Genomic DNA, 26,546 nt, shown 5'->3' on the forward strand with positions numbered 1-26,546 from the left:
GTTTTTGTGACAAGTAGTTCACAGCATCACTGCTATGATAACACTAATTATGTTTATTATGAGAAACTGGAGGGCAAACGTTGGTCTGTGGTGTTTAGGAACTGTGTGCAGGAGGTCAGTAGAGTAGCGGTGCAGCAGACACTGCACTGTTGGATGGAGTCAGCGTTTATGTGCAGGGTGTAATTGAATGATTTGGGCTTTAAATCCCACACAGCAGCACATAAAGTGTAATTACACACAGCTGCATGGTTTCAATGCGCCCAGCACGCCCGGTGATGAGGGAGCGCCTTTCTCTCCTCAAACCAGGCGGCTGGAAGTGAAGCTGGAGAAATCAAGAGACTCTGAGATGGAAAAAGAAGTCAAAACTATTCAGGGGGAAGTTTTTTCCTCTCCTTTTATGCTCCTTACACTCTGCTTCCCAAACAAACCTCCCTTTAAAGGCCCAGAGTCTGAGACTTTGAGGAAACCGGCCCTCGGAGATAAATGACCTCACCGCACAGACATTCTGTGGAAAACTGTGTAATGAGGCTGCTGCTGTGTCAGTGGGTTTTAAATGATGTCAGAGGGTTTTCCAGACTTCTCATGTTATCAGCACAAGTCTGAATCCAGCCAGCTAAGACATCTTGTGGGGTTATATTCAGTAACGTAAACAAAACAAACCACAAAGAGGAGACTACGAGCCCTGAAGCATAGCGCCTGTGCAGCTAAGCTTTAAAAACAGTGGATTTATCCACATAAGGATCCTTATGTTGATGCATATGAAAAGCAAAGGTGGGAGTTTCTCAGATTGACCTGATTTTAGATGGACTTGATCATAAATCAGCCCTGGAGGCCTGACAGGCGTCACCAGATAAATTCACTGACCTGCAGAAGCATTTCCTCCAGCTGATGAAAGCTTAACCAGAAATATAGTTTAATAATTCAACGTAAACGAGACTGATAAGATCAGTTGTTAAAACAGCACAGAGGAAGCTTAGAAGCAGGACCTGCAGCCATAATCAGAGGAGACACTGAACTTGTGCTGACAGGCGAACAGTAACTTTGCAGACAGACAACCGTCTGTGAGGTTAAACTTTACGACACGACTGTGCTTTTTCATCATTCACTGTTTCGTTATCATGTCCCTGCATCTTTATGGCAACGAGATTTCTTCTGGAACAATCTCCAGTTATGATAAGAGCTATAGAAAACTATTAAAACATAGTTCAGGCCATTTAACTGAGTTCACAGTCCAGCCTTTGACTGCTTTATGAGTAACAGTATGTACTGTTTGTGTTTGCAGGGGCTCCATTTCCATTAAAACTATTTTTGAACTGCAGGTTTTATCTTGCACGAAGAAGAACAAAAAACCTGAATTCATTTTATAATCTCAGAGTTTTCCTTGCAAACGTTTCCCAGCAGCATCAACATAACTGCAGAGCTGCAAACCAGTATGTAAAAGCTTTAAGTGCAAACATAGGTGAAATACAGTCAACAAGGCAAGAACAGACGGTTTCATTCTAAAGAGCTTTAAAGTCAATATTTGGTGTGGCTGCTGTCATCCTGCACAGCTGAACTCTCCTCGGGAGCCTTAAGAGCTTGAAAAAAGAAGGCAGCTGGACTTTGTTAGGTTTGTGAACTAATCCAGGAGGCTTCTTCAGTTCTGATCATGTGTGTCATCACCACGGCTGCCACCCACGATGCAGTCTCGAGAACCCTTCACACCTGGCCTCAGGTGACCTCAAGTGTTTTCACGCTTAATACTCAGTGATGGTAATGACCCACGCCTTTCTCCACACCCATCGTCAACGACCACCTCCAAACGGGACGCTTTTGTTTTTAGAACTGAAGTTTAAAGAAGTCCACTTTCTTTCTTTTCTCAGGTCTGTGGGGCGACGACGACCTGGGTGAGAAGCTGCAGTCGTGCTCTCCTGCAGCTTTCTTTCAGCACTGACATTAAAATGTCTGCCCGGCCTTTTGGTCCCACGCTGCTTCAGTAATGTTGATGTCTGGCTTCTGGGAAGGCCGTGCTATGACTCTGTGCTCTAGCATGTTCGGTTATGCTTTTAGTGCCCTGACATTCAGGGGTCAAGCTGAAAAGTGAATCTGTTGTGAATCACATTTTCCAAGATGGCATCGTACGCTGGGTCAGATTACAATGGTGCTTTTGTGTTCATAATTTCATTAATCTCTTACTGGCTGACATTAAGCTCCCAGTGACAGTTTTGCTTCCCCAAATATTTGAAACCTTAGATTCATCTGTATCAGACCTGTTTGCTCTCATTTCTTAAGGACATGTGGGTCATATGCCGTGTAGTTTACTGCCTGCCACTTCTCCAAGGTCTCAGCCATCAGCTCTTTAATCACCTTGATGCAAATACACAATTTTATTCCAGTCAAATATTCAGCTTTTGGATTTTTCAGTCTTAAAAAAGGGGAACCAACGTGTTTGTGACAGGCTGCTAGTAACAGTTGTGTGTTGACGACACCGATCCAGCCCTCAAGTTAGTTTCTTTTTAAATAAGTGAGTTGTAGGTCTTTGTTTGGTGGCCAGAGTGGCAAAAGAAAGACATCATTCTGTAAAGGTCAGCGCCACAGACTGGATGAGTGACTTAAAACCAGGAGAACTTAACGTCAGAATCTTCCTGATTCAACATAAGGACACGAGTGGACTCCTGCACTGTAGGTGACACATGGCCTGGTAAAGTTTTCTAATGAGTTTGAATTCTGTGAAGGAAACTATGAATTCAAGTGCAATCAAAGGCAAGTATGTAACCAACTGAAGAATGACAGTGTGCGATTAGCAGTTTTTATTTAAAGCTAAAAGTGATTTTAAGATTGAATAAAGACGAGTAACTCTGTGACAGATTAGACACAAAAGGCTCACTAAGACTACGAACTACAGACAGATTAAATACACCAGATTACTGTGATAAATGCTGCATTTCAAAGCTGAACTCTTCTGAAAAGCCGAGGCGCGTCTGCTCGGTCGGGCCTCTTATTCCTCAGATGGAGCGGCCATCTTGACGAGGCTGTCCTTGTCGAACCTGAAGAGCCTCCATCCCTCCTCCTGAGAGAGGTCCTCGGCACCGCGCCGCTTGTAGAACTGGACCGACGGCTCGTTGTTCTCCGCCACCACGAACATCATGCCGGTGCAGCGCGTCTTCATCGCCAGCTGGAAGAGGACGGAGAGGAGTTTAGGTTGGTGCGCTCAAAAGAACAGCCAAAGTCAGGATGCACTTTAGTTTGTAAACACTCACATTACTGAGGTTCCGCAGGATCCCTGAACCGATGCCCAGACCTGCAGAAAGAGGAACAATTCAGGCATCAATGAAGCTGCAGAGCAGGAGTGAATGTAAACAGATGGAGATGTTTTTACCTCTGTACTCATCCATCACATAGAACTCCTCCAAGTAGAGCTGCTTGCCCACCCAGGGGTCGTACGTGAAGTAGTACATGGCGAAACCCACCACCTTGCGATCTGCAGGGAGAAACGACCATGTTAGGCTGTTAGAAACCAGACATCTCATTCTTGAGATTATGTGGATAAAATATATGCTGAGACTATGCAGAGCAAATAAAAGCAGGGCTGAGGTTTAATGTTTTGGGAATAACACCAGGCTTACAAGCTGTGGAGGCAAATTCTTGTTTAAGATGTGAACAAAGAGACAGTTGGGCAAAAATAAATAACTGCAACACCAGAAATGGCTCCATGCAGGAAAACTTCTACCTTAACCTTCAACCTCCTTCTTAGGGGAAATCTGCCAGAACTTTCTCGGCCTAATCAGACTGTTTACGAGCGTCTGCGCTGCAGTCACTGGGAATGTGTCCAGATGGTGCCTCCCCTGTAGGTCAGGCACAAACTGTACTTCTCTGTACATCTCAATGGAAGCTATGTTGTGAAGAACAATTAAATAAACGTGTTCAGGGGGACTAACACCTGCAGGCGAGCGTCTGACTCTTGGCCTGTATTTACAAAACCAGGATGCACACCCTGTGGAAACGCCGTCTCAGCAGATGGTGGGAAACATTTACTCTCCTTATCAGGTGACATGATAACCTGACGGTTCCTGTGGGAAACTATTCAAGCCTCAGGCTGAAAACGATCCTCCAAGTGTTTTTGCTCCAGAAAGAGGATCCGTGGCGTTTCGTACCTTCACTGCTCTTCTCTCCTTGGATCTCAGTGATGATGCAATGGTAAAACGGGGTGTCACCGAAGCCATCCTCAAGGAGCTCTACAGGCAAACACAACCTTTAATTATTTACACAACAGAGCAGGTAGTCTTTTATTCGTGTGCAGGTGACTTTAAACTCACCTTTCTCAGTCAGTGTCACCTGGTGCTCCATCTCCTCGTATTTTGCAAGTTCCTGGAACAACAATGGGATGATGTCATTCGTAGTGCGACACAGCACTCCTGATGCCGTTTCATTTTTATTTAGTTCAGAATCCGGTTTGTTTTGAGCTCAATTTCTTAAACAAGCAAAGTGTATTGCAGCTCATCCAGTATTCTAACAAACATTTTATTGTGCGACAAGTCATTTATTGATTAAGAACACAAAAGAATCATTGTAATAATTGGTCAGTATCATTGTGGTGATTAAGATGTGAGTGTCGAGGTTTAGATCTTTTCCATCACTTCACTTTTATTCAATGGGAATGATTGAGCAAATTCACAAGAAATGAATTGACGTTAGGGTCATTAAAAGGACCAGAAAGGAGGGAGGTTGAAAAAAATAATCTTCTCTTTTTACAATTGTATGGGAACAATTTAAAATGGCTTTACAATTTACAAGCCAAAAAGTTAAGTGGAATTAACTAGAAGGAGCCAATTTATTTTTTAAAGCCAAGTTTACAAGTAAAGTCGATAAGGTCCTTTAAAGTCGGTATATTGTGTAAACTGAAAATGACGTTAACTTTAACTAAGAGGCCTCTAAACGCCCTGATGCTAAATATAGGCGCCACCAGTTTCCAGATCAAACCGGCACCCTCTTCGGGGTTTCGCAGACGTCGCTTGTTTTGTTTTCCTCCACTGTAACGTTTCCGCGTCGGGGTCAGCCATGATACGGACACCGCGTCAGACGGACCATATTTAGACACCCGGCCGCTCTGAGTCATCTGACGTTAAAGAGGCCTCCGGCTCTGACCTCATTCTCGGACATCCTCAGGAAAGCTCACACCTGCCGATGTTTCGCTAGTTAACGGATTTCCACAGCTAACGGATATTGTAACACGTAACAGTTCCCTTTAGCTTTCGACCGCTATATTGAATTCCTGCTCGTTTCATATCAAATTAATTACGTTTATCCCCAAAACGGTATTTGGTTTTTTTAATCCCACAGGCCTACCTTCACCAGTCGTAATATATCAGGCACGTCTCGGGGTTCAGCTTTTCGTAATTTATACTCCATTTTCTTCTTTTACTTTTTTTCCCTTTCGTCAGAAGTCCTCTGTATGTAAATTGGAAGATTAGGTGTTTCTTCATTCGCCTCGCAGTGGCTTTTCCCCCACAGTCAGCCTCTGGTCCGAACGCGCTCGTCGAGATAAAACATTCAGTATAACTGGCCCTCGGCTGGGTCGCTGCCGCTCTACTGTGCCCCCTTTGTTTATGTCAGGGCTTTTATAGCCGGCTCGCGCTGCAATATAATTGGTCGGTTCACTCAAGTATCGCATTTCTGACAAATCAGCGACACCCCCTGGTCACTTTTTTTTGTCCAATCGGGGTACAAAGAACGGTCACATGTGGGGGTCTGTTTTTATTCTGTCATATGTTTTTGATGGAGAAAAGGACCTGGGAAAGTGTTTTTATTCTTTAGTTAAACAATGTTGAACTAATGTTTAACTAATGTATAAGAGTCAAACAATGTGCTAAATATCTAACACATTAAACAAAAACAATAGCCTATAATTTAAGTTACTTAATCAAAACAGTAACTTAACTGTAACTGTATCTGAAGTTCAGAAAACAACATCAGTTTTGCCCCAGAGATAAGATAAGAAGCACATAGATTTCCAGGTGTTATGAGGACTAGAAACTTTCTTGGGATGATAAGTTCTTCTAAAACAGATCAGTTTGGCACCAAAATAGTTACGTAACAGATAAACAATTAAATGAAGAAATATTGTTTTTACAGTATTTAAAACAGAAATGTTCTACTATACAAAAATGAAGAACATTATCATAAATACAGGACACTCTGGGCAATAATAATAATAATAATGGATTGGATTTATATAGCGCTTTTCAAGGCACCCAAAGCGCTTTACAATGCCACTATTCATTCACTCTCGCATTCACACACTGGTGGAGGCAGCTACGGTTGTAGCCACAGCTGCCCTGGGGCAGACTGACAATAAGCTACTTTTCTGTGATTCTACACATTTATGATGTAGAAAACTGAGACATATTGTTGAAATTGTCCTTCCTTTTCTTTTAAGATATGTCAAGGATTAAATATTTAGTTGAGTGTCTTTACACTGACAGAAAGGCATTCCTGTTCTCCAAGGAAGTGAAGCCACTCAGCAGGGATCTATTTGGGCAGTTGTTGTGAAGGTTTGTCTAATTAATTTTAAAGGTCTTTGAGGAAAAAAAGAACCACATGTATGGAATCACCAGGGGGTTTAATTTCAACTCACAATGCTCCAGTACAGACTTCAGTTCAGGTCTCTCCCATAATGCCTCTGTCTGCCCACACAAGTGGAATTTTCCAACACCAGCAGACCCTACATATTCATGTGCAGAGTAGAATGTGTGTAATGATTAGGTGTGGTTAGATGCTTCGCAGACAGTTGTAGCATTGATGTACTGGGGGGAACAATGATCCTCTGAGAACAGGTCAAAGGCCACCCCCACCCCCACACCTGCAACTGTAACTTAGACTGAAATTGATGCAATACAAGACATTTAATGTCCCTAACAGTGTATAACGTGGTTGTTTTAGTTGCTTTATTTATGACACTTCTTATACGTTATTTTCTTCTCATACATCTTACCGTTGTTGTTCATTCACTTGTAGAAGACGGACCAGAACGTTTGGCTGTCCAGAAAAGTGTTCAGCTTAAAAAAAACCAACAACTAAGGGGAAGGTGTGCCTCAGGAGTATCTTGTAGTGAAAACCAGACACTTTTAACCCTTCTGTTATGTTTGTCTCCAAGGTGAAGGAAGGACGTTCGTGGGTCAGCTTGGGCATGTTTAGTTATCCAAAACAACAAAAAACCCACAGAATAAACATTGTTCATATCTCATTATTAACTCCATTACCAACTATTTCAGTCATTATTTGATGTAGTTGTGTTCTTTACTGCTCACAGATCATGGTTCGATGAGGATATATGACTTTTTTTAAGTACAGTGTTGAATAATGGTAGTTGCCAGGTTGTCTCTCTCTCTCCCATCTAACAGTGCTTGTCTCTTGATTATCAAATCGGATGACTCTGGAAAAAATATGAAGTCTCCAGAGACATTGTGACACAAAATATACGTGTAAATATGTGAAATTAGCTACTTTCATTGTATATGTTGATTACATCTATTAAACCAAGCAGAATAAGTTCCATGTTGAAATAATACTTTAAAATAATTTTAAATATAATATTCAATTTTGAAATGGATCACTCCGACCTGAAACATATCAGGAGGGTTAAAGGAGAATCACTTTCCCTTGTTTCCCCTTGTGCTTTGTACGCTATGACATGGTAAACACCATATTACAACATGTCAACATGTATCCACTCATCTAATAAATAAATGAAATTATTTATAGATTCATAAAAAAAGTACACAAAGAGTGTTTTGATATTTTACTCATGCATACAGTTAGGTTTGTTACTGTTTCACTGACCCACGTTCGACAAAAACATGGGTAATTCAATAAATACAAAGTTCAAGGTTCTGGCAGAGAGAGTAACATTTCGAGAGAAAAAAATAAGAAGGACAAATTATATTAGAGTGGCAGATTTAGGCTAAACGGAAATATCAAAAACAGAAATGTAAAAGTTTTTTAAGCGGCTGTTTAGTGAGCGATAACACTTTTACTTGGAAAATCTCTCAGTGAGCACCACTGTGTCTGTCTGTGTCTAAATTTGTAAGGTTAGCCTGTCAAATAAAGTTCCTGACAGGCTGGACCGAGGGCATCAAGGCCCACGGATGCTGAGCGCTGCGTCATCACGCAGTGGGCGGAGCTGCGTGCCACCGCGGAAGCTACCCCGTCATCAGCCTCTTTCTCTCCTCAAGAGAAAACTGTGATTCTTCTTCTTTTCTCTCCCTTTTTTCAGCCCACCCGCTTCGTTTGGACCCCTCGAGGCCTCGGCTCTGTCATCCCGGTCAAAATGCTCTCACAGAGGTTAGTGACGTAAAACAAAGCTCGTGCACAGCTGTCTCTGCGGCGTCCGCGCTGTTAACAAGTGACCTAAGAGTAGCGAGGGAAGCGAAGCAGCGATAAACAGCGATTTGTGATGGTCCTTTCTCTGTTATGACTTCAGTGGTGTGTAAATGAAGAGTGACTAGTTAACCAGGCCCACAGAGGGCGGCGGTCTGTTTCCACGAAGGGCGTGTCTGCAGGAAATAAAGACAGAGCAAATCAGGAGGCCTCACACAGGATAAACACCGAAGTTAACTTATGACAGCTACACAGGCTAGTTCAGAAACCTCTACGCAGTTTACACTCCTACATGCGCTTTATAAATAAGTAATGAGGTCAAAATGACCACTACGAAGAGTTTCACATGTACAATACACACATAATAATAATGATAAAAACAGAAATGGCCGAAACATTATCAGTTAAAATGTTTGATTTTAAAAAGACGCTAGTTCTTCTTTTCATCCTCCTCTGTCACTCTTTGCATGTCCTCCTTCACCACATCCATGAACTTCCTCTAACTTCCTCTTTTCCATCCTTTCTCCCCATCTTCACATGTCCAAACACTCATCCTGAGCTGTGTCTCTAATTACTAATCATAACTAATCCTATTCATCCGGCTCACTCCCAGTGAGAATCTGAGCATCTTCAACTCCTCTTTCCATCGTTTTTGTCAGCAGCACTGTCTCAGAACCACAGATCATAACAGGCCTCACTACCATTTTACAAAACTTCCCTTTTGTGACTCTCATCTTCACCTTCATCCTGCCTTCTTCTTCAGCTCTAAGGTTGCTGTCTGTTACACAACTTGAGTGTAACACGAAGAGTAAAAAACAGTGAGACTTCCTAGTTATAAATGCAGTGGAAAATTAGTTAAAAAATCAGAATTAAGTTAAAGATGTAAAATCTGTAAGAAGACGACTGAGAAAGACCAACAATATAAGTAAGACTTCAGAGAATGTTTTAAAAGATACTGATGAAGAAAGCTGAAGGCCCTCAGGCAGGTCCTTCGACAGCTGAGGGGCACAGATGAAACCAAACAGAGATTCGGGGTTTCTTCTACACAGAGGAACTTTAGGTTTGGTCAGATTAGGTCAGAGTCAAAGAAATAATCAGTATTGTTATCAAGTTATTTTTAAATTCCTTTGTCAGAAGAGTTGTGAACTTTTTGTTATTCCAGTCATTGATGCATTGTTAAAAATAAAGGACAGATTGCTGCTAATCCAGGTAACACAGACTCACTGACTTTACAGTTCATGATAACTGTCCTGTGACCCAGTCAGAAAGTGGACATGCAGTAACGAGCTATAAATGTGACTAAGCTGCAGAGAGTCACGCTCCTCTCATGGGGGGGCGGTAACAGTCCGTCTGATCAGCTGTTCGGGATCTAAACCGCTCACACGCCCGGCCTGAAATAGAGGCGGTCGGTGTGCGTGCCTGTAACAGGACTTGGTAATTACAGGAGTTTTTCTACTTGCTTCAGGTTTCTGCTGCTGCGATCGGCCGCGTCCTTCACGAGGAAGTCGTTCTGCACGGGAGGAGCGTTGAAGCAGGGCAAGCAGGGAAAGGCACCTGACATGATCGAGGGTAAGAAAGCAAACGCACTTCCTGTTTCACATCGCCTGATTTAACAGCAAGAACACAGAGAGGTAAAGAGTGAAGTAACACATGTCAAATCAGAGCTATGATGGAACAGTTTACATACATGAAGCTAGTATCAACACAATGCAAATGTCATGTAATATGATGATTATCACATCTATGATGAGTTCCTGTTGCCACCAGGTGGCGTTATGCCATTTTAGAGGCCTCCAGACTCTTAGCAATCAGCTGACGATTGTGGCAGATTAGATATTTATACATCTGAGGTATAGTAAATTCTTGTGTTGTGGTGAAATGTCAACATTTACGATGACACTACAAACCTTCAATGCAAACTCAAAAGTTTCACAATTCTGCATTTGGGAGGTCTTTACGTTGAAGTCACCAAAATTTATTATTTTTATCGCTCAATACACTTAAATTTAATGACCTAGTTGAGCTTAAAATTACATAAATTGTGAACAGAGAACGACAACATGTATTAGGCCCAAGTATTCAGAGTTTGTTTGAAGTTTGTTTCTGTTCTATTTTTATTCTAAATCAATAGAGTAACATTTAGGAGTAAGTGCGCAGAGGAAAGTAAAAGCTGTTTGTAACCACAAAGCTTCACACAATTATGTAAAAATGAAAATCTGCCTCAAGCCTGGAAAATGGAAATTTACCATCCATCCATCCATCCATCTTCATCCGCTTTATCCGGGGCCGGGTCGCGGGGGCAGCAGCCTAAGCAAAGAGGCCCAGACCTCCCTCTCCCCAGCCACCTCCTCCAGCTTATCCGGGGGAATACCAAGGCGTTCCCAGGCCAGCCGAGAGATATAATCTCTCCAGCGTGTCCTGGGTCTGCCCCGGGGCCTCCTCCCGGTGGGACATGCCTGGAACACCTCACCCAGGAGGCGCCCAGGGGGCATCCTTGTCAGATGCCCGAACCACCTCAGCTGGCTCCTTTCGATGTGGAGCAGCAGCTGCTCTACTCTGAGCCCCTCCCGGATGGCCGAACTTCTCACCCTATCTCTAAGGGAGAGGCCAGCCACCCTTCGGAGGAAGCTCATTTCTGCCGCTTGTATCTGCGATCTCGTTCTTTCGGTCACTACCGAAATTTACCTTTAAAGATAAAAAGCTTGAGTTTCTTTAAGGTTTTCTCAGAGAAGCTTTGTTGTGCATCCTGGGATGTTGGATTTGCGTACCTGGTTTCATAAAGGTTGATGAGAGAGAGTGCTGCGACGCCATGAATATTTTCACTGGTTTCCATCATGTTAAGTGTGATTTACTTGTGTAAATGATAATAATAAACAAAGCAAGGCCCTAAATAGGACCTCTGTATCCTTAGTGGAACAAAGTCTCTGCTGTATTCAGGACAGAAGTGTTTTCACTTTGTACATTTGAGTTTATTCTGGTCTCCTCATGAGTCCGTCGTCCTCTGAGCCCTGTGTGTTTAATCCTTTGTGTTTCTCCACAGGAAATCCACAGTTTCATGTGTCAAATGGTGCGTGTTGGTAAACCAAGATGAATCACAACTATCTGAACTGACGAGCTTATTAATTATCTTCTAATTTACTCTAATTACATTTTAACTCCTCCCTGCATGTTTCCCCCCCACTGTCTCCTAACTGAAGTTTCAGCTTCTGCTGTTCAGCCTTTTCATAGAGCTGCATTTTATGTTCAAAGACGTCTCCTCTGGCAGAATCAAACCTTCCTGTAGCAGGAACTCTCTCGTCTTCTTCCCTCTGTGGCACTCAGCTTCAGTTTTATGTTTTCTTGCTGTTCAGACGTTGCTGAGCTGCAAGTCTCAGATCACATTGTAAAAAATGTGCTATATTTAATGGCAGCCTCCAAACTCCAGTGTTCAGATCTTTCATACATCTGGTTCGTCTTCTGTTTTCAGTGCGAAACAGGCTGAGAGAAATCGTGGGAGCTTCCACAAACTGGAGGTAACTGGCATGACTCACAGTTCAAAATCATCTTTATTTACCTCATGCTGTCTGAAATGAGCTGTTTTAGCTCCTCCCCCTTTAAGCCACCTAAGGCTTAATGCCTTAGATGAGTATATTATTGTCATCCTCTCTCTGTGACATCATACAGACCCAACAGTAGAAAAAAACTGTCAGAAACATGCGTTTTTACACACAGACTGACCTCATTTTACAAACGTTGTGGTTAATATAAACATCAGCTGTTGTAACAGTGTATATATGATAGAAAGTAAGAAAATATAATAGATTTACTTTAAATCTTAGTATGAATCCATTTCTGGTGAAACAAATCTGTTTGTGACTCTCTGCCTGTAAAAGAATCGGCAGCTGGCCTCTCCTTAAAAATCACAGCATCCTTAATCATTTCTCAGCAAATGTTAAAAGCCACCACTCAGTCTGCAGCCTTTGAATGCAGTAATAAATTTTGCTTCGATCGTTACGTTTTGGCAAGATTATCAAAAAAGACATTTTTGGTCATTTTGCTTTCACAGAGTTACTTTTGAGTTTGTTCATTGGCTTTGTGAAAAGCTGTCTGGCTGGATACTTGAGATTTAGGATTGTCCTGTTGTTACCTGCGGTCGTTCAGTTTTGTCAGACAGCTTTAGTACTGTTAGAGGTTCCACAGGGTTCTGCTCTCGGACCCCAGATATTTTATATTTACGTGCCAACACTCACTTGAATAATTATTTAAAAAATCCTCAGCATCAGATGTTATTGTATTGCAGATGACACACATATATATGACTCCCATATCGTTCCTCTCTCATCTCATGTTACTCCTGTAATTTTATCAGTCTATTAAATCTGCTGTAGAATCGTCTTTTTTCTGGTAAGAAAAAAAGGCCGGTCATTTTTATCTGGAGGAATTTTGAGAAAACAAGTAAATAATGTGTTCATTTCCTGTCTGTTAGATTACTGCTGTTCACTTTTCAGTACACAATTGTTAAAGCTTTTAGCTTCCAAACCCCTACACACCTAAATCCAACCCTCACCTTCAGTATTTCTAACTGAAGTCCTAAAAATAAAGCTGACTGAGCTCATTTATCAGCAGTTAGATGACACATTTTTGCTGTTTACTGTAATTACAGGACTTTTTTATTGCTTTTTTGCTTAATAAATATTTTAAAAGATAAATCTAAAGAAAAAAGTGGTGAGAAAGTGGGACAAAACCATCGTATAATCAATAATAATAATACCAATGAAATATATTTACATGAACAAATCCAGGGAGTCTATTTTTAACATGTTATATTTAGTGATGCGGTCTCGTTCTCGTCTGCAGCGACCATCAGCAGGCCATGGCGGAGCGTGTCTCACTGTCATCCATGTTGGCCAAATCTCAGAACGAACTTCCTGCCAAGAGGATGAAGGACAGCTACCTGGAGGTGCACCTGCCCCTGGGCTCTGAGCCACAGCTCAGGGAGAAGTATCTGACCTACCACAACACCGTCAGGTAAACACGCAGAAAGCGGAGACAGTAAAGTGAGTGAACGGGCAGACCAACAGTACGTTTACCATGAAAGGAAAATCTAAGAGCTACATGACAGTCTGATAAATCCATGTCTCCTCCATGTGAATGGTGACGGGTTCAGTTACATTCTTTGTATTGGATAAGCAAGAACCTCCAGAGCCAAAAGCTGCACTTCCCCTAATGGCCACTGGAGGCAGGCTCCAAAAAGACCCCTGTGTTAAAGTGTCTGTTTACAGTAGAAACAAACTTGTTTACAGCATGCTGCAAAAACTTCATAGCTACTGTACTGACTGCTTTTATGACTCGCCTGTTTAAATGCTAGAAATTGAACCCTGTGTTTGTGCGCAGTCATCAGAAAATGAATGCAGCCTGCTCTCTGAGTAAATGTGGCCCAGTACGTCTGCGCTTCAGTTTTGACCTTCTAACTGTTTTCTGTCTCGTTTCAGGTTTGGCAGAATCCTGGAGGACTTGGACAGTTTAGCAGGTACACAGCAGATTAGATGATGGGGAACTTCACTCATTCAAGCACTAATTACACAGTTAGGTTCATTTAAACTTGGGTGCTGAAATATGGACAGGAAGTGTAGACTCTCAGCTTTTATTTGAGGGTATCCACATTCAAACTGGATGAAATTTTTACAGGAGTGTTAAAATCTACAGTTTGGTACATCCTGTGAAAGAAAGAAAGCACTGCTGAACTCAGCAACGCCAAAAGACCTGGACGTCCAGCCATCGAAGTGAACGATACTCTCCAGGAGGTCTACCAAGTCTACCATAAAGAGAAGCGGGTGTGAAAGTAAATACTCAGGGTTCACTTCAAAGCGAAAGCCAGTCATAATCCTCAAGAAAAGAGAGGCTAGACTGGGCTGGACAGGACAGAAGGGGCCGAATCAATGCTGATGTGTTCAGAGACGTACTGTCTGCTCAAACCCAGCTGAACGCAGTCAAACCGATTGGGCGGCGTTTCATAATACAGATGGACAATGACCCCAAACATATAGCTAAAGCAACCCACTCCTGAATGGACCAGTCAGTCGCCTGAGCTTAACCCAGCTGATCATGTATTTCAGTTGTTGAAGATTAAGCTTTGAACAGAGAGACCCACAAACCAACAGGTAAAGGCCTGGCAGAGCATTAACCAGGAGGAAACCAGCATCTGATGATGACCATGAGCTCAATACTTCAGGCTGTGATCACCAGCACAGGGTTTTCAACTAAGTATTAGAAATTAACGTTTTGTTTTGAGTTATTTAACTTGTCCACTGAAATGAAAGGATTCAACCCACTGAATTAAAGCTGAAAGTCTGCATGTGGGTCATTTCAAATTCACTGTGGTAATGTAGAGAATCAAAATATTTATGGACCTAACTGTAATTTCTCCTCTTCTTTCTTCCTCAGTCCTCATCTCTTACTCTCACACCTACAACTCAGAACTAAAGAGGTCTCCTCTGTCTATTGTCACCGCCCTGGTGGACAAAATCGGTAAGAATCTCTCGGGTACAGGGTACAATAAACCACTTTGGTTTGTTTACCACTAATATCTTTGTGTGTGTGTGTGTGTGTGTGTGCGCGCTTGGTCAGACATGAGGCAGCACGTCATCTACCCCGACTGCGACATCAAGTTCACAGGTCATGTGACGTGGGTGGGGAAGTCCTCCATTGAAGCCAAGATCCACATGTCACAGGTGGGCTCGCCTAACCTGCTTACTCGACTATATGAAATATATACAAAGAGAGTAATTAAATGAAGAGTCTTAACCCTGTTTATGCTCGCTGGTGGTGTAAATAAAAACCAAGTGTTTGTCTCTCCTGCAGTACCGTGACGGAGCGTACGCCTCCGTTCTGGATGCTACATTCGTCATGGTGGCCCGAGATCCAGGAAACAAGAGGTATTACATCCTGTACAGTGCCAGTGCTTTTATTTTGAAAAAACACGAGTTTAGAGAATCCCATTTCTAGATCCCAGGGCCCTTTTTTTGAAAATCTGACATAGTTGTGATCAACAGAACCAAAAGTCATTTTATTTGCCTACGAAACACAGTTTGGGGGTTAATAGGATCAGAGTTACCCTGAAAGTAGTGTTATAGTTTCCATGTTGCAGAGGCTGTTAGGGTCCAAGAGACATAGATCTGATCGACTCTCTGAGTATCTTACCTCACAGAGATTTAAGAGTTGGGATTAATAACTATGAGGAGCTCTCTGCCCAGCACTGTACATCTGGATTCTGTCCTCTGCTCGTGTGCTGCCTCAGGAGATTTTGCATTATTATTACATTTGTTTGTTTTGGCTCTCTGCATCGAGAAAGTGTTTTCATTGAGGACTAATTATGTGCACGGAAATCATTTTATTTCCCATTTCCTGTGCAGATTTATTTTTGCACAGAGCTTTGCTTCTCAGTCCTAAAAGTGGCACGGTAAACTCATGCTGTGTTTCTCTCATACTTATTTAATACTCTGTGTTTCTGCTTCTTTTCCCTTTTCAGGGCAGCGTTTGTAAATCCACTGACGCCTGAAGGACCCGAGGAAGAACGACTCTTGCAGGAAGGCGAAGGTGAGAGCCGATGAAACAATCGCAGCTTTTATGAAGAGCGTAGTCTTTGCACGCTGATCTTGACGCTCACTCTCCTCCAGCTAACAAATCCCGCCGTGTGGAGCTGAGCACTGCGTCGCTGCTGAAGGTCGCTCCCACACAAGAGGAGAGGACGGTCGTTCACGGCCTTTTCCTCAACACCCTGGACACCAAGTACGACTGAAACATCACAGGATATCATGAGGATGTTATATTTGCTTCATATATTAAGATACACTCTGTTAAATCTCTGTGGATGTTTCTGCAGCACAGTCAGTTTCCGCAGCAGAATTCTGCCCCCAAACTCAGTGTGGATGGAAGATGCCAAACTGAAAGGATTGGAGATCTGCCATCCTCAGGTGAGAGGACGGATAAATAATAAGAAGGAGAATTTATTTCTACACTGAGGTTCATTTTAGGCTGTGAATATATGCAAGGTGTGATTTAAAAAATCTTAAACTTAAAAAACCTGTTTCTGTGTTTGTGTTGACCAGGAGAGGAACATCTTTAACAGGATATTTGGAGGTTTTCTGATGAGGAAAGCTTACGAGCTCGGCTGGGCCAACGCCTGCTCCTACGGGTGAGACATTTAGACTAAAGGGTTAAAGAAACATTAAAGAATAACTGCTGTAAATGTTGTTGCTCCTTGCCGTGTGTTGCAGGGGTTGTCGGCCGAGTCTGGTGGCTGTCGATGATATCCTCTTCCAGAAACCTGTGGAGATTGGATCTTTGCTGATGCTCTCATCGCAGGTCAGAGCATCTTCTTTATAGGTGGACTACCTGTATGGCTTTCAGAGTTAGAGGCCAGCCAATGGAAAAAAAAGGGAGGAGTTAGATTAAAAAAGTGAAATATTTCACTTGGAGCTGATGGAGACCAAAAATGGAGCTAAAGTAAAGTGATTGTCCTTTAAGAGGAATGTAAGATGATGTTTATTTGCCAACTTTTTACACCTACAGCACTTTTTGTAAAAAATTATATCATAGGAACTAGATGTTTTTTTTACATGTGTTTTTGTGACTGAGATTAGACCAAGAATGAAGATGTTTTGAACTGAATTATCGGAGGTCACCTCTACTGCTCCATATTCTTATACTTGGACTTTGCTAGAGAAGCTTTGGATGATTCAAAGTTCAAAATAATCCTGATTTTTCTGACACCTTGGAGCAGCCTCTCAGTGAATCCTGTCTCTAAAACTGGCCTTTTTAGCCCCGCCTCCTTTAATCGAACTTTCCTCTGATTGGCTAAACAAGAATTAAGCAACACGTTTCTCTGTCCACCTTTAATATGAGCATCCAGCACTGGAACAGGAGACACGAGACAAAAAATAAGGACAATAATTACATGAACAGGATAAATGATGTTTTTATGTCTTTTTTGTGCTTCGGCTGTTTGTGTCTTTGTTTTTCAGGTGTGTTACACTCAGGGGACGTACGTCCAGGTCAGAGTTCACAGCGAGGTGTTTGACCCGCTGACCCGACAGCACAACACCACCAACATCTTCCACTTCACCTTCACTTCAGACCGCGACGTCCCCAACATCATGCCCAAGACTTATGGAGGTGAGCCGGTGCAGACAGGAAACAGTTAAAAAAAGAAATCTGATTTATATCCATGTCAGTAAGTTCCTTTCAGAATAAATCAAACAAACTTCCACGTTCAGTGCCGAAAGAAATCAACTATTAAAACGGTTGTTAAATGTTAATTTAGCTGCTGGTTGTTATGATCACGCGTTCGTTGATCGGCACTTCTCGCTTTGACTCACTCTTTTCTACCGAGACATTTACTGTGTCACGTTTTAAAAACTAGGAATAGTAGATGTTTCAGCAGCATTTTCAGCTTTTTTTCAGGTTTCCATGACAACCTGTTGCAATTTTATTACTCACTGGGTGCAGCGTATGCAGGCAGGTTAATCTACAGGTGACCCATGATGTTAGCTCCTCCACAGCCACCGAATAAAAGCCAAACTTTAAAAACTTAAAAACAAATCCTGCACATAGAGTTGTTGATTAATCTGGGATTACAGATCTGACTTGTTCTGTATTCAAAGATCAAACTGAAAGGAAGGAGAACAGCTGTGTGTACTGATGTGGATGTTTTGTGTGTCTGACAGAGTCGATGCTGTACCTGGACGGAAAGAGACACTTTGACCAAACCGTGGCGTGCTGAGGCGTCAAACTGAAGCCTTTCAGCATCCAGATGCCGAGCTCCAAGTGTTTCCGTGTTGTTGAGAATAATGAATGAATTTTAGGTTCTGACATATAACGGTTTCTGAATTTTGAACAGCCCACAGGCACTTTGTTTGAATCTTGTTGCTTCAGTCGATCTGGAGGTTTACAAATTGATGTGTTTGGCGCACTACAGCAGAAGATGCTTTCCCCCCCATGTTTCTCTATTTTATACTCTTATCATTTTCCCACTTGTCAGTGTTACAGCCTCTCAACTGTAGAAAACGAGGTAAACACTCCAGCCCTTCTCATCATAACCTCATTCACTTCGACTCCTCGGTGTTACGATACAGCGTGTTACGTTTTTATATCTCACTGTTGCTTACACGCACAAACAGCTTTTCTTTTTTACACTTTATTATGATGCTGCTGCAAAAAGAACAAGGGTGTCAATTCTCTGGCCTTAACTGGTGTATTTACTCGAATGCAATAAAAAAGTTTTATTTATCTCGGTGTTACAGTTGTTCCTGTGTGTTTGTTTTTATTTCATTCTGTACAGCTGACGCTCGATCACTGGTTAATTTTGCCACGTAAATATGAGAAACCAGCAGCTTTGCCTTGTTAACACACAGCAGCGTTTCTTATTTTGACATGTTTAACCTCTTGGTTTGCAGTAAATAATGTTTGTGACAACGGCCTGATGTATGTTACTTACTAACAGTTCGGTAAAGATAACCACACCACACAACCAATGCTAGCTTTTTGATGCCTTTTATTTTCTGTTTTTCATCTATGATCTGTAAAGTGCACAGCTAATGAAACCTCAGAACAGTGTCAAAGCAAGAAAAATAACCAAATTTTTGGCTTTCAAAATAATCTGTTATTAAAAAATAATTTCCCAAACAAAAGAATAAAATAATGAACTATTTATTTAATCTATCGTTGAGTGGAGGCTACAGGTCGAGCCAGGGTTTAAAATTAATTACTAACGTTTAACTTGTTAAAATAAATTACAATGATTAGCGATTAAGGGTAATAGTGGGGCGTAAACATGCCTCTCTAGTTGTCGTCTAGCTATAAATACCGAGCGGAACCAATGTTGTGTGGGACTGTGGGAGTCGGCGCCGTTTTCTGCGCGTACACTAACACGGAGCATCCTTCGTTAATCCTCTCCGGGCTCCGGTCGTCTCCGTGTGTAGCATGAAAACCATGTTAGCCATTATCTCTAACGCACTGTGCAGGATGACCGGCAGGAATGCGGTGAGTTTTCGGGGGTTGGTGTGGAAACGGAAGCCACGTTGTGTGCCGGGGCCGGTCCGCGCTAACCATTAGCTCGCCTTGTACTGTTTAGCTTGGAGGGGGGGGCTGACCTTGTTAGCGGCAGCTAACATTAGCACTGGTGGCTGGTTTGAGCTCTTATTTGCAGTTTGCATGTTGTGGTGAAAGAATGGGTTATTCATGCTCTCGTGTGATTGGCTGACTGGACGGAAGCATGCATGAATGCAGTGACATGGCTACAGTCGGGGTGCTAGCTCTTTACCTCTCTCTAACCCTGAATATGTTATGCCTCTGGTGGTCTGCCTTCCTCACACGGCACGGAGAGCTTGTACTGCCACGCAGGCGCTGATGTGATCAATACCGACCAGCATGGGCGCTTAAACACGTGGACGAAATATTAGGAACATATTTGAAATGCATTATAGGGGCTTCTGTGAGTGCACCATGCAAATGTAAACCTCTCACTTTGCTCTCAGGTGTGTTACCTCCAGTGTTTGTCTCTAAAACCTTTATGAGCATGGCGCACGTTTTGAGAAAGTACACGAAGTTACATGCTTTAAAACAAATAAAATAAAAACATACGTGTATAAATGTGCAGAGCCGTGTACGGTAAAGACAATCGCGTAGGTTAAAGAAGTATGTTGATCCTAGAAATCCAGAGGTGACTTATCATTGCCTACCATGGTGATGTAGCCACCGTCCTAACATTGAACGCTCTGACTATAAGCTGAAGAGGGCTAAAGAAGCCATTACTATGGCTTCATAGTACACTTCTTTTAGTTTCCCATGCTCAAATATAAACTTCTAGATGACGTGAGATGTAAAGAGGATGCTAGACTTCCTTCATGGTTCAAAATCAGGCCAATCAAGAGACGCTGGGTCAGTTTAAAACACATCAGCGCCTCCCTGTGGGTCAGTAGGACTGGCAGCAGCATGTCGAGTGTTTGTTGTGGTGCATCATTTACAGAAGCTTCCTACAGGCACTGCTTTTCTAATCATATCATCCAGAATGAGATGAAGAAAAAGCTGAAAATGCCTCAGTCGAGTCTCACGCTTGCCTGTGGGAATCCTGTTCCCTTTTCCGCTGGTGCTCACTCCTACCCTCCGGCCTCCCTGCTGTTTTTATTCACACACAAACTCACTCAAAGACTCCCCATTCATTTTTCGCTTCTCTCCCTCCTCTCCCACCTCTCCCCGTCGCCTGAACCCTAGGGAGCCCAAACAGTGTCTGAGGTAAGCAGCTGCTGATGTTTGTCTGCAGGCTCCGTCCTGCTGTGGTGGTGGTGGTGGTGGTTCCCAGGGAGCTAACTGAAGCGCAGCTAAAAGAATCGCTGTAGCGTTTGCAATGATGATCCTCATTGGTGTGGAGTGTTTGTAGTTCTTTATAGTCTTTGAGTCTTTTTTCATTTAACACGTTCATTCCACATTTGTTTGCTGTTTATTTCCTAAAACATTAATTTCACACTGGTACAACATTAAGCTGAATTTTCAGCACCTAAACAAACGGGTATCACTTCCCCCAGATTTGGGTAGCTGTGAATCAACTTTGAGTCATTGCGAAAACCCCAAAAATGATCTTAAACCTGCCAAAATAACAAATGTCAGGGTTCATTTATCATTAATGTTGTTTGTTAATACCGTTAAATTAATAATAAAATAAAAAACAATCCTGAAATGATAAAATTAAAATGACTTGTAAGAACACTAATGCATCAATTAAATGAAGAGAAAATGAGTAAAATTATAAACAAAGTAATACTTGATAATCTTCATTTAAAAAGTCAAAATAACATATTTTAAAATCAGTTTCATAAAATGTTCTTAAGCTGTAAAGATATTCATTAACTGACTAAAAAAACAGCTATAAGGCCTCTAATCTACATAAATGACTTTGCTGGTGCTGAAGTGATTAATCTGGGATTACAGATGTTGTGCTTGTGTGAACACGTTGGGCTGGTTTCAGTCTGTCCCCTCTGTGTGTCTCATCTATTTAGACTCCACCTGTCATGTCTGTCTCTGTCTAGCTACAGCTCCTCTCTCACCTGTAGAGCTCCACTGGGCGTGCTCTGTGCTCTGGTCTGATTGGTTGGCTCCTTTTGTTCCCCAGCTACTGACTGACCTGTCAGAGTTTGTTGATCTAACGTCGCCGGCGGCGCCCGCCTCTGCACAGACCCAGCGGCTTCCACCTAAACCGCCTCCAACAGCAGTCGGTGCTAGAGCAGCGTCTGCGCTGTTAGTTAGCGGCTGTGCTGACAGACCAGTAAGGACTCGTGAAGCTTCCTCCATGTCTGCTGCCTGCTCACTAACAGGGCCGGGGAACCTAACCAGAGCTGCTGCATGGATGGATATGTATGACTTAAGAACAAATGACCCTATATGCACTGACATGTCTCGTTAATGCTGCACTCCGAGCAGTGCAAAGCAGGGAGATTTCTTTGATCCCAAAAATGAGGTGAAAAAAATGATCAGCTGTTTCTTATTTTAAACATGGTTACGTGTCCAGAATTTCATAACTGGTGCATTCCCAGTCAAAATGATTCCATATATTGTGGGAAGTGTTTTCCTTTGTTTTGAAATGGCTTTTATTAACTGTTTTATGGGTTAATTGTCAAACAAGGGCTTCTACTAACGCTACTCCTCCTGATCTATAAATCTGTCCCATAACTTTGATCATTTGATTATAAAAGTCAGAAAATTACCTAGAAAACTTAACTCCATTAAAATGATCAATTTATCAGAACTATTTTTCTTTCTCTTGGTCTTTAAGTGTTAAATCCTACGTGCACATTACTTTCATGAGCTAAAATGATCCCGGACAAACTGGCGCTCCTCGTCGGGCCCGTCCACACCAGGTCTGCTGCCTTTTTTTTTTTTTTTTTTCGTGGGCAACCTCACCAAACTATTTCACCTGAAGAGGTGACCGTGCACGTAAACATGACTGATCGGTGTACAATAAAAGCAGCAATGGTTATGTGCAAGTCTGCAGCTTGCAGGGCTGCAGCTGAGCACAGCTTAGAGGCATTTCTATGATCTGATATTTTACAGACAAAACAATTACTCCAAGGTTCTTATTGAAGAACTAAATTACCTTTATTAATTAACTGTCCATCAGCGCACACGTGGTGCAGGACAAAACAGGAGTCTATCAGACTGTTGAAGGGCCTGTTCAGTAAAAACCACAGTGCATTATTGGACTGGGTTTGTTCTCCCTCCCTGTTACTGACCTCCAGTGTCACAGATTACTGAAGGTTAGTGTGTGTATGAACCACCTGATCCCACCAACCCCGCCTCGCTCCTCCCCCTGCTCTGATGAGGAGGGCAGCCGTCACGCTGCTCAGTGTGGAAGACCTGTGACCGCTTTAAGTCGTGTTGTGATGCTGCAGTGATGGAAACACTGTTTCAGTTGGTTGTGTTTGTGTTCCAGGGAGCCAGAGTTGTTGTCTCCCGCTCCTTCGCTGACTTCACACCCCAGGCGACCTTTGACATCAAGGTGGGCACAAACGAGAATCACTAATGGCAATCGCAGACTGAAGGAAGGGGATTTTTACCCCATAAAGCTGCGATCAGTTAAACATCTTAGTCGATACCGAATGTAGCTCAGAACGTAACATGAAGATGGCAAGATAAAACTTATCAGGGTTAATGCACAAACTGTCCTTTCAGATAAAATATCATGGCTATATTTGTAAAGTTGATTCTGCTGTCAAACTGAATCGAATCACATCAGCAATAGTTTCAGTGTCATGATCATCAGCACGAGTCCACTCAGATCTGTATTCTGGCCTGAAAGACTACAGGAGGCTCAGCACTGATGGATTCAGCAGTAAATTAATAAATGTGCTAATCTTTGGTTCAGGTCTGGATTTGTGTAGTTTATTAAAACTTCACTCATTGTGGACCAGAAATGTAAAATCTTTGGTTTGGTCTTCTTCTCCAGTTTGTGGTGTTTTTGTTTTTGGTGTAGAAATGCGACCTGCACCGCCTGGAGGAGGGCCCGCCGGTGAAGGCAGAGCTGACGAGGGAGCAGGGCCTGCAGTATTACCGCACCATGCAGACGGTGAGGCGCATGGAGCTCAAAGCTGACCAGCTCTACAAGCAGAAGATCATCAGAGGCTTCTGTCACCTGTACGACGGACAGGTATCAGCGCCTGCAGGCCAGGAACACAATTCATTTATATTGCATCCAAATCTCAGTGCATGCAAGAACATTTAGACAAAACCCAAACAAACATCAGTTTGTGAGTGTGGTGAGATGCAGAACATGTGGTTTCTCCTGCAGGAAGCGTGTGCTGCAGGCATCGAGGCCGCCATCAACCCCTCGGACCACCTGATCACTGCGTACCGCGCCCACGGGTACACGTACACCCGCGGCGTCTCTGTTAAAGAGATCCTCGCCGAGCTCACAGGTGAGAGCGAGAGGAAGGTATTACAGTCTGAACATGTGCGCGTCTGAGCTGGATCTTAGTCTCAGCTTCACTTTTATTTGTGCTCCTCAGGTCGTAGAGGGGGCGTGGCCAAAGGGAAAGGGGGCTCGATGCACATGTACGCTCCACATTTCTATGGAGGCAACGGCATCGTGGGCGCACAGGTGAGCACATTTAAAAAGCCTCTCACACCTGCACGTCTCCGTAGTTAAACACTCGTTACAGTTTCAGTAACTCACCTGTGAACTGTGCAGGTACCTTTGGGAGCAGGCATCGCTCTTGCCTGCCAGTACCAAGGCAACAACCAGGTGTGCGTTACGCTCTATGGAGACGGAGCAGCCAATCAGGTAAGATTTAAAAAATAATAATAAATAAATATGTCCTTGTAGGTTGTAGTTGGAATAAGGAAAGGGTGATCTCACCCTCGCTCCCTTTTATCCATTTAAGAAACATCACTAAACTCATGACTGTCTCAAAGTGAGCTGGAGAGGCTGCTGCAGTTCTGCCTTGTTTACGTGGTTCAGCTGTGTGCTTTTAATACCTCTGTAAAGCACTTTGTGACTCCTCTCTGATCCAATCAGGGCCAGCTCTTTGAGTCTTACAACATGGCCGCTCTGTGGAAGCTGCCGTGCATTTTCATCTGCGAGAACAACAAGTATGGCATGGGGACATCAGTGGAGAGAGCTGCAGCCAGCACCGACTACTACAAGAGGGGGGACTTCATACCTGGACTCAGAGTGAGACACTAACACATTAAAGCTGCAGGGCGGGGTTAAACATGGCGGGTAAATGTGCCGGTCCTGGGTAGCGGCTGCAGTGTGTCTGATGACTGTACACTGCCGCTGCCCGTTTGGACCCAGACTATAACAGGAAGAGGCTGAGAGTCTGTCCTGGCAGTTGCAGGTGTGAGCATGCATACAGCTGTCTGATGCTCATGTATGATACTGCGCACAAACACACTGGAACGCAGGGGTCGCTGCAGGGGTCGCTGCAGGGGTCGCTGCAGGGGTCGCTGCAGGGGTCGCTGCAGGGGTCGCTTCTCTGTGCTTAGAGGTGTGCCAATGGTCAGGTTTCTCTCTGCTCTCCTGCAGGTGGATGGGATGGATGTCCTGTGCGTCAGAGAGGCCGCACAGTTTGCTGCAGATCACTGCAGAGCTGGAAAGGTGAGGGTTTAGATTTTTAAAAAATAAATTTAAAATAAAACCTCTGTGCTGCACTCAGTTCTTCATACATGTGAAGGTAGAAGTCCATGAACACCCACGGGCTTTAATTTTGAAGGGTTCTCGTGATGGAGAGTTTCCTGTAGGCTCTCTAAAAGGCTCTAATCTTCCAGAGCATCGATGTGAAGCAGCACTTTGTGTTTCAGGGTCCCATCATAATGGAGCTGCAGACCTACCGTTACCATGGACACAGCATGAGTGACCCAGGTGTCAGGTGAGTTACCTTTCTAAGTCTGGATTTACCGGACCCTGGGGGAGTTGTGATTTTTCTGAGTAATTTGGTTTGACCTCCTGCAGCTACCGTACCCGCGAGGAGATTCAGGAGGTCCGCAGCAAGAGCGACCCCATCTCCATGCTGAAGGAGCGCATGCTCAGCCACAACATGGCGTCTGTAGAGGAGTTCAAGGTGAGCGTCCAGACGGCAGTGATACATTCACAGCTTCAAACGGTTTTAAATGTCGGCAGCTGCAGGGATTACAGCACCTGATTTCTCTCCCGTCAGGAAATCGACATCGAGATCCGTAAGCAGGTGGAGGATGCGACTCAGTTCGCCACCTCGGACCCGGAGCCGCCGCTGGAAGAGTTATGCAACCACATCTTCTCCAACAACCCGCTGCTGGAGGTGCGCGGGACAAACCCCTGGTCCAAGCTCAAGTCTGTCAGCTAGACTCGGACCACACACTCAACCTTTATCCCTCACACATTCAGCACCTTCCCTCTCGATTTTAGGTCTCAGCACCTTCACGGGACTTTGAGGTTTTTCCTTGAAACTTGTCAGTGTTATTTATTTATAGTTTACTGTATAACTGTGAGATATTATTCGTGGTGGAGCCAGAGGTGTTGGACAGGATAAACATGCTGCACTGTAAACGCACAAATCCCAACATCTGACATGGAAACGTGTCCGTTAGAAACCTTCTCCATGTTTATCCTGCATTTTAAACCCTCAGATTTTTAAATGTTCCAAACTTGTGTAGATATTCCCTCAGAAGTGTGACTTTAAACTTGGGAAATGCAAATGTGATGGATTGTTCTGATAGTAAAACGCCTTTAATGAGGAGTCGCAGCCTGAGCTTCATTCCAGAGCAGTCCTCATCTGAAGCAGGTTCAGTGTCCAGGATAAGGACACAATATCAGTGTATGTAACCATAAAATGGCTCTAAAAAATGTGTTTATAAGCTGAAGATGAAAGCAAGACTTTAGCTGCTTGACTTGACTACTGACAAGACAAACATCTGGACTTGTGTGGGGAAACTGAAGCTGGCAACTGGATGCACTACATTTGAGACTTTCTGGGCACTTTATGAATTTAAAGGAGTCTGTTATAAGATCTTTCCTCTGTGTTCTTTAAAGTTTACTGTATCTGAGCCTGTACAGATATAAAGCTTTCTTATTTACCTGTGTGAATGGTGGAAACTGAAGGTTGTGAAATAAAACGACTTTAAAGCAAAGTGGAAACGTGTGTTTGAATCCTATTTTATTTGCTCAGCTTTCAAATGTGGTTACAAAG

General features: G+C 43.2%; 3 protein-coding genes across 7 annotated transcripts; 2 read left to right on the forward strand and 1 right to left on the reverse strand.

Annotated features, from left to right (window-relative positions):
• Positions 1 to 2,774: 2,774 nt before the first annotated feature.
• LOC113029499 (diamine acetyltransferase 1-like) lies at positions 2,775 to 5,787 on the reverse strand. The gene is made up of 6 exons (XM_026180391.2): positions 5,326 to 5,787; positions 4,296 to 4,347; positions 4,134 to 4,214; positions 3,359 to 3,460; positions 3,240 to 3,280; positions 2,775 to 3,154 (listed from the first exon to the last, which is right to left on the reverse strand). Exons 1-6 carry the CDS (start codon positions 5,386 to 5,388, stop codon positions 2,978 to 2,980), a joined length of 516 nt encoding a protein of 171 aa, XP_026036176.1. The 5' UTR covers positions 5,389 to 5,787; the 3' UTR covers positions 2,775 to 2,977.
• A 2,331-nt stretch (positions 5,788 to 8,118) lies between these two features.
• Positions 8,119 to 18,621, forward strand: acot9.1 (acyl-CoA thioesterase 9, tandem duplicate 1). Of its 2 annotated transcripts, XM_026180338.2 has the most exons (16): positions 8,119 to 8,319; positions 9,821 to 9,924; positions 11,396 to 11,422; positions 11,822 to 11,867; positions 13,192 to 13,362; positions 13,827 to 13,864; positions 14,779 to 14,862; positions 14,962 to 15,065; positions 15,196 to 15,269; positions 15,863 to 15,930; positions 16,011 to 16,122; positions 16,217 to 16,307; positions 16,443 to 16,528; positions 16,611 to 16,698; positions 17,358 to 17,508; positions 18,060 to 18,621. In XM_026180338.2, exons 1-16 carry the CDS (start codon positions 8,306 to 8,308, stop codon positions 18,113 to 18,115), a joined length of 1,314 nt encoding a protein of 437 aa, XP_026036123.2. In that variant the 5' UTR covers positions 8,119 to 8,305; the 3' UTR covers positions 18,116 to 18,621. The 2 variants fall into 2 exon arrangements, with proteins under 2 accessions (XP_026036123.2, XP_026036124.2); XM_026180339.2 differs by lacking the exon at positions 11,396 to 11,422.
• A 589-nt stretch (positions 18,622 to 19,210) lies between these two features.
• pdha1b (pyruvate dehydrogenase E1 subunit alpha 1b) lies at positions 19,211 to 26,487 on the forward strand. Of its 4 annotated transcripts, XM_026180334.2 has the most exons (13): positions 19,211 to 19,374; positions 20,605 to 20,625; positions 21,500 to 21,652; positions 22,817 to 22,882; positions 23,357 to 23,530; positions 23,672 to 23,798; positions 23,889 to 23,980; positions 24,071 to 24,163; positions 24,398 to 24,553; positions 24,908 to 24,979; positions 25,183 to 25,250; positions 25,334 to 25,442; positions 25,539 to 26,487. In XM_026180334.2, the coding sequence occupies exons 1-13, from the start codon at positions 19,315 to 19,317 to the stop codon at positions 25,701 to 25,703; spliced, it is 1,356 nt and encodes a 451-aa protein (XP_026036119.2). In that variant the 5' UTR covers positions 19,211 to 19,314; the 3' UTR covers positions 25,704 to 26,487. The 4 variants fall into 4 exon arrangements, with proteins under 4 accessions (XP_026036119.2, XP_026036120.1, XP_026036121.1 ...); XM_026180335.2 differs by lacking the exon at positions 21,500 to 21,652 and having other exon boundaries at positions 19,212 to 19,374; XM_026180336.2 differs by lacking the exons at positions 20,605 to 20,625; positions 21,500 to 21,652 and having other exon boundaries at positions 19,212 to 19,374.
• The last annotated feature ends 59 nt before the right edge of the window (positions 26,488 to 26,546 follow it).

This window comes from Astatotilapia calliptera, chromosome 9 (assembly GCF_964374335.1).
Source record: "Astatotilapia calliptera chromosome 9, fAstCal68.1, whole genome shotgun sequence".
Lineage (NCBI taxonomy): Eukaryota > Metazoa > Chordata > Actinopteri > Cichliformes > Cichlidae > Astatotilapia > Astatotilapia calliptera.

Coding starts and splice junctions, on each gene's coding strand:
- acot9.1 (XM_026180338.2), top strand. Junction 13,865..14,778: donor GGACTTGGACAGTTTAGCAG/GTACACAGCAGA, acceptor TTTCTTCCTCAG/TCCTCATCTCTTACTCTCAC. Junction 16,123..16,216: donor CTCAACACCCTGGACACCAA/GTACGACTGAAA, acceptor ATGTTTCTGCAG/CACAGTCAGTTTCCGCAGCA.
- pdha1b (XM_026180334.2), top strand. CDS start 19,315: ATGAAAACCATGTTAGCCATTATCTCTAACGCACTGTGCAGGATGACC. Junction 23,531..23,671: donor GTCACCTGTACGACGGACAG/GTATCAGCGCCT, acceptor TTTCTCCTGCAG/GAAGCGTGTGCTGCAGGCAT. Junction 23,799..23,888: donor GATCCTCGCCGAGCTCACAG/GTGAGAGCGAGA, acceptor TGTGCTCCTCAG/GTCGTAGAGGGGGCGTGGCC.
- LOC113029499 (XM_026180391.2), bottom strand. CDS start 5,388: ATGGAGTATAAATTACGAAAAGCTGAACCCCGAGACGTGCCTGATATA. Junction 3,281..3,358: donor TGTGATGGATGAGTACAGAG/GTAAAAACATCT, acceptor CTCTTTCTGCAG/GTCTGGGCATCGGTTCAGGG. Junction 3,155..3,239: donor TCCTGCGGAACCTCAGTAAT/GTGAGTGTTTAC, acceptor GTCCTCTTCCAG/CTGGCGATGAAGACGCGCTG.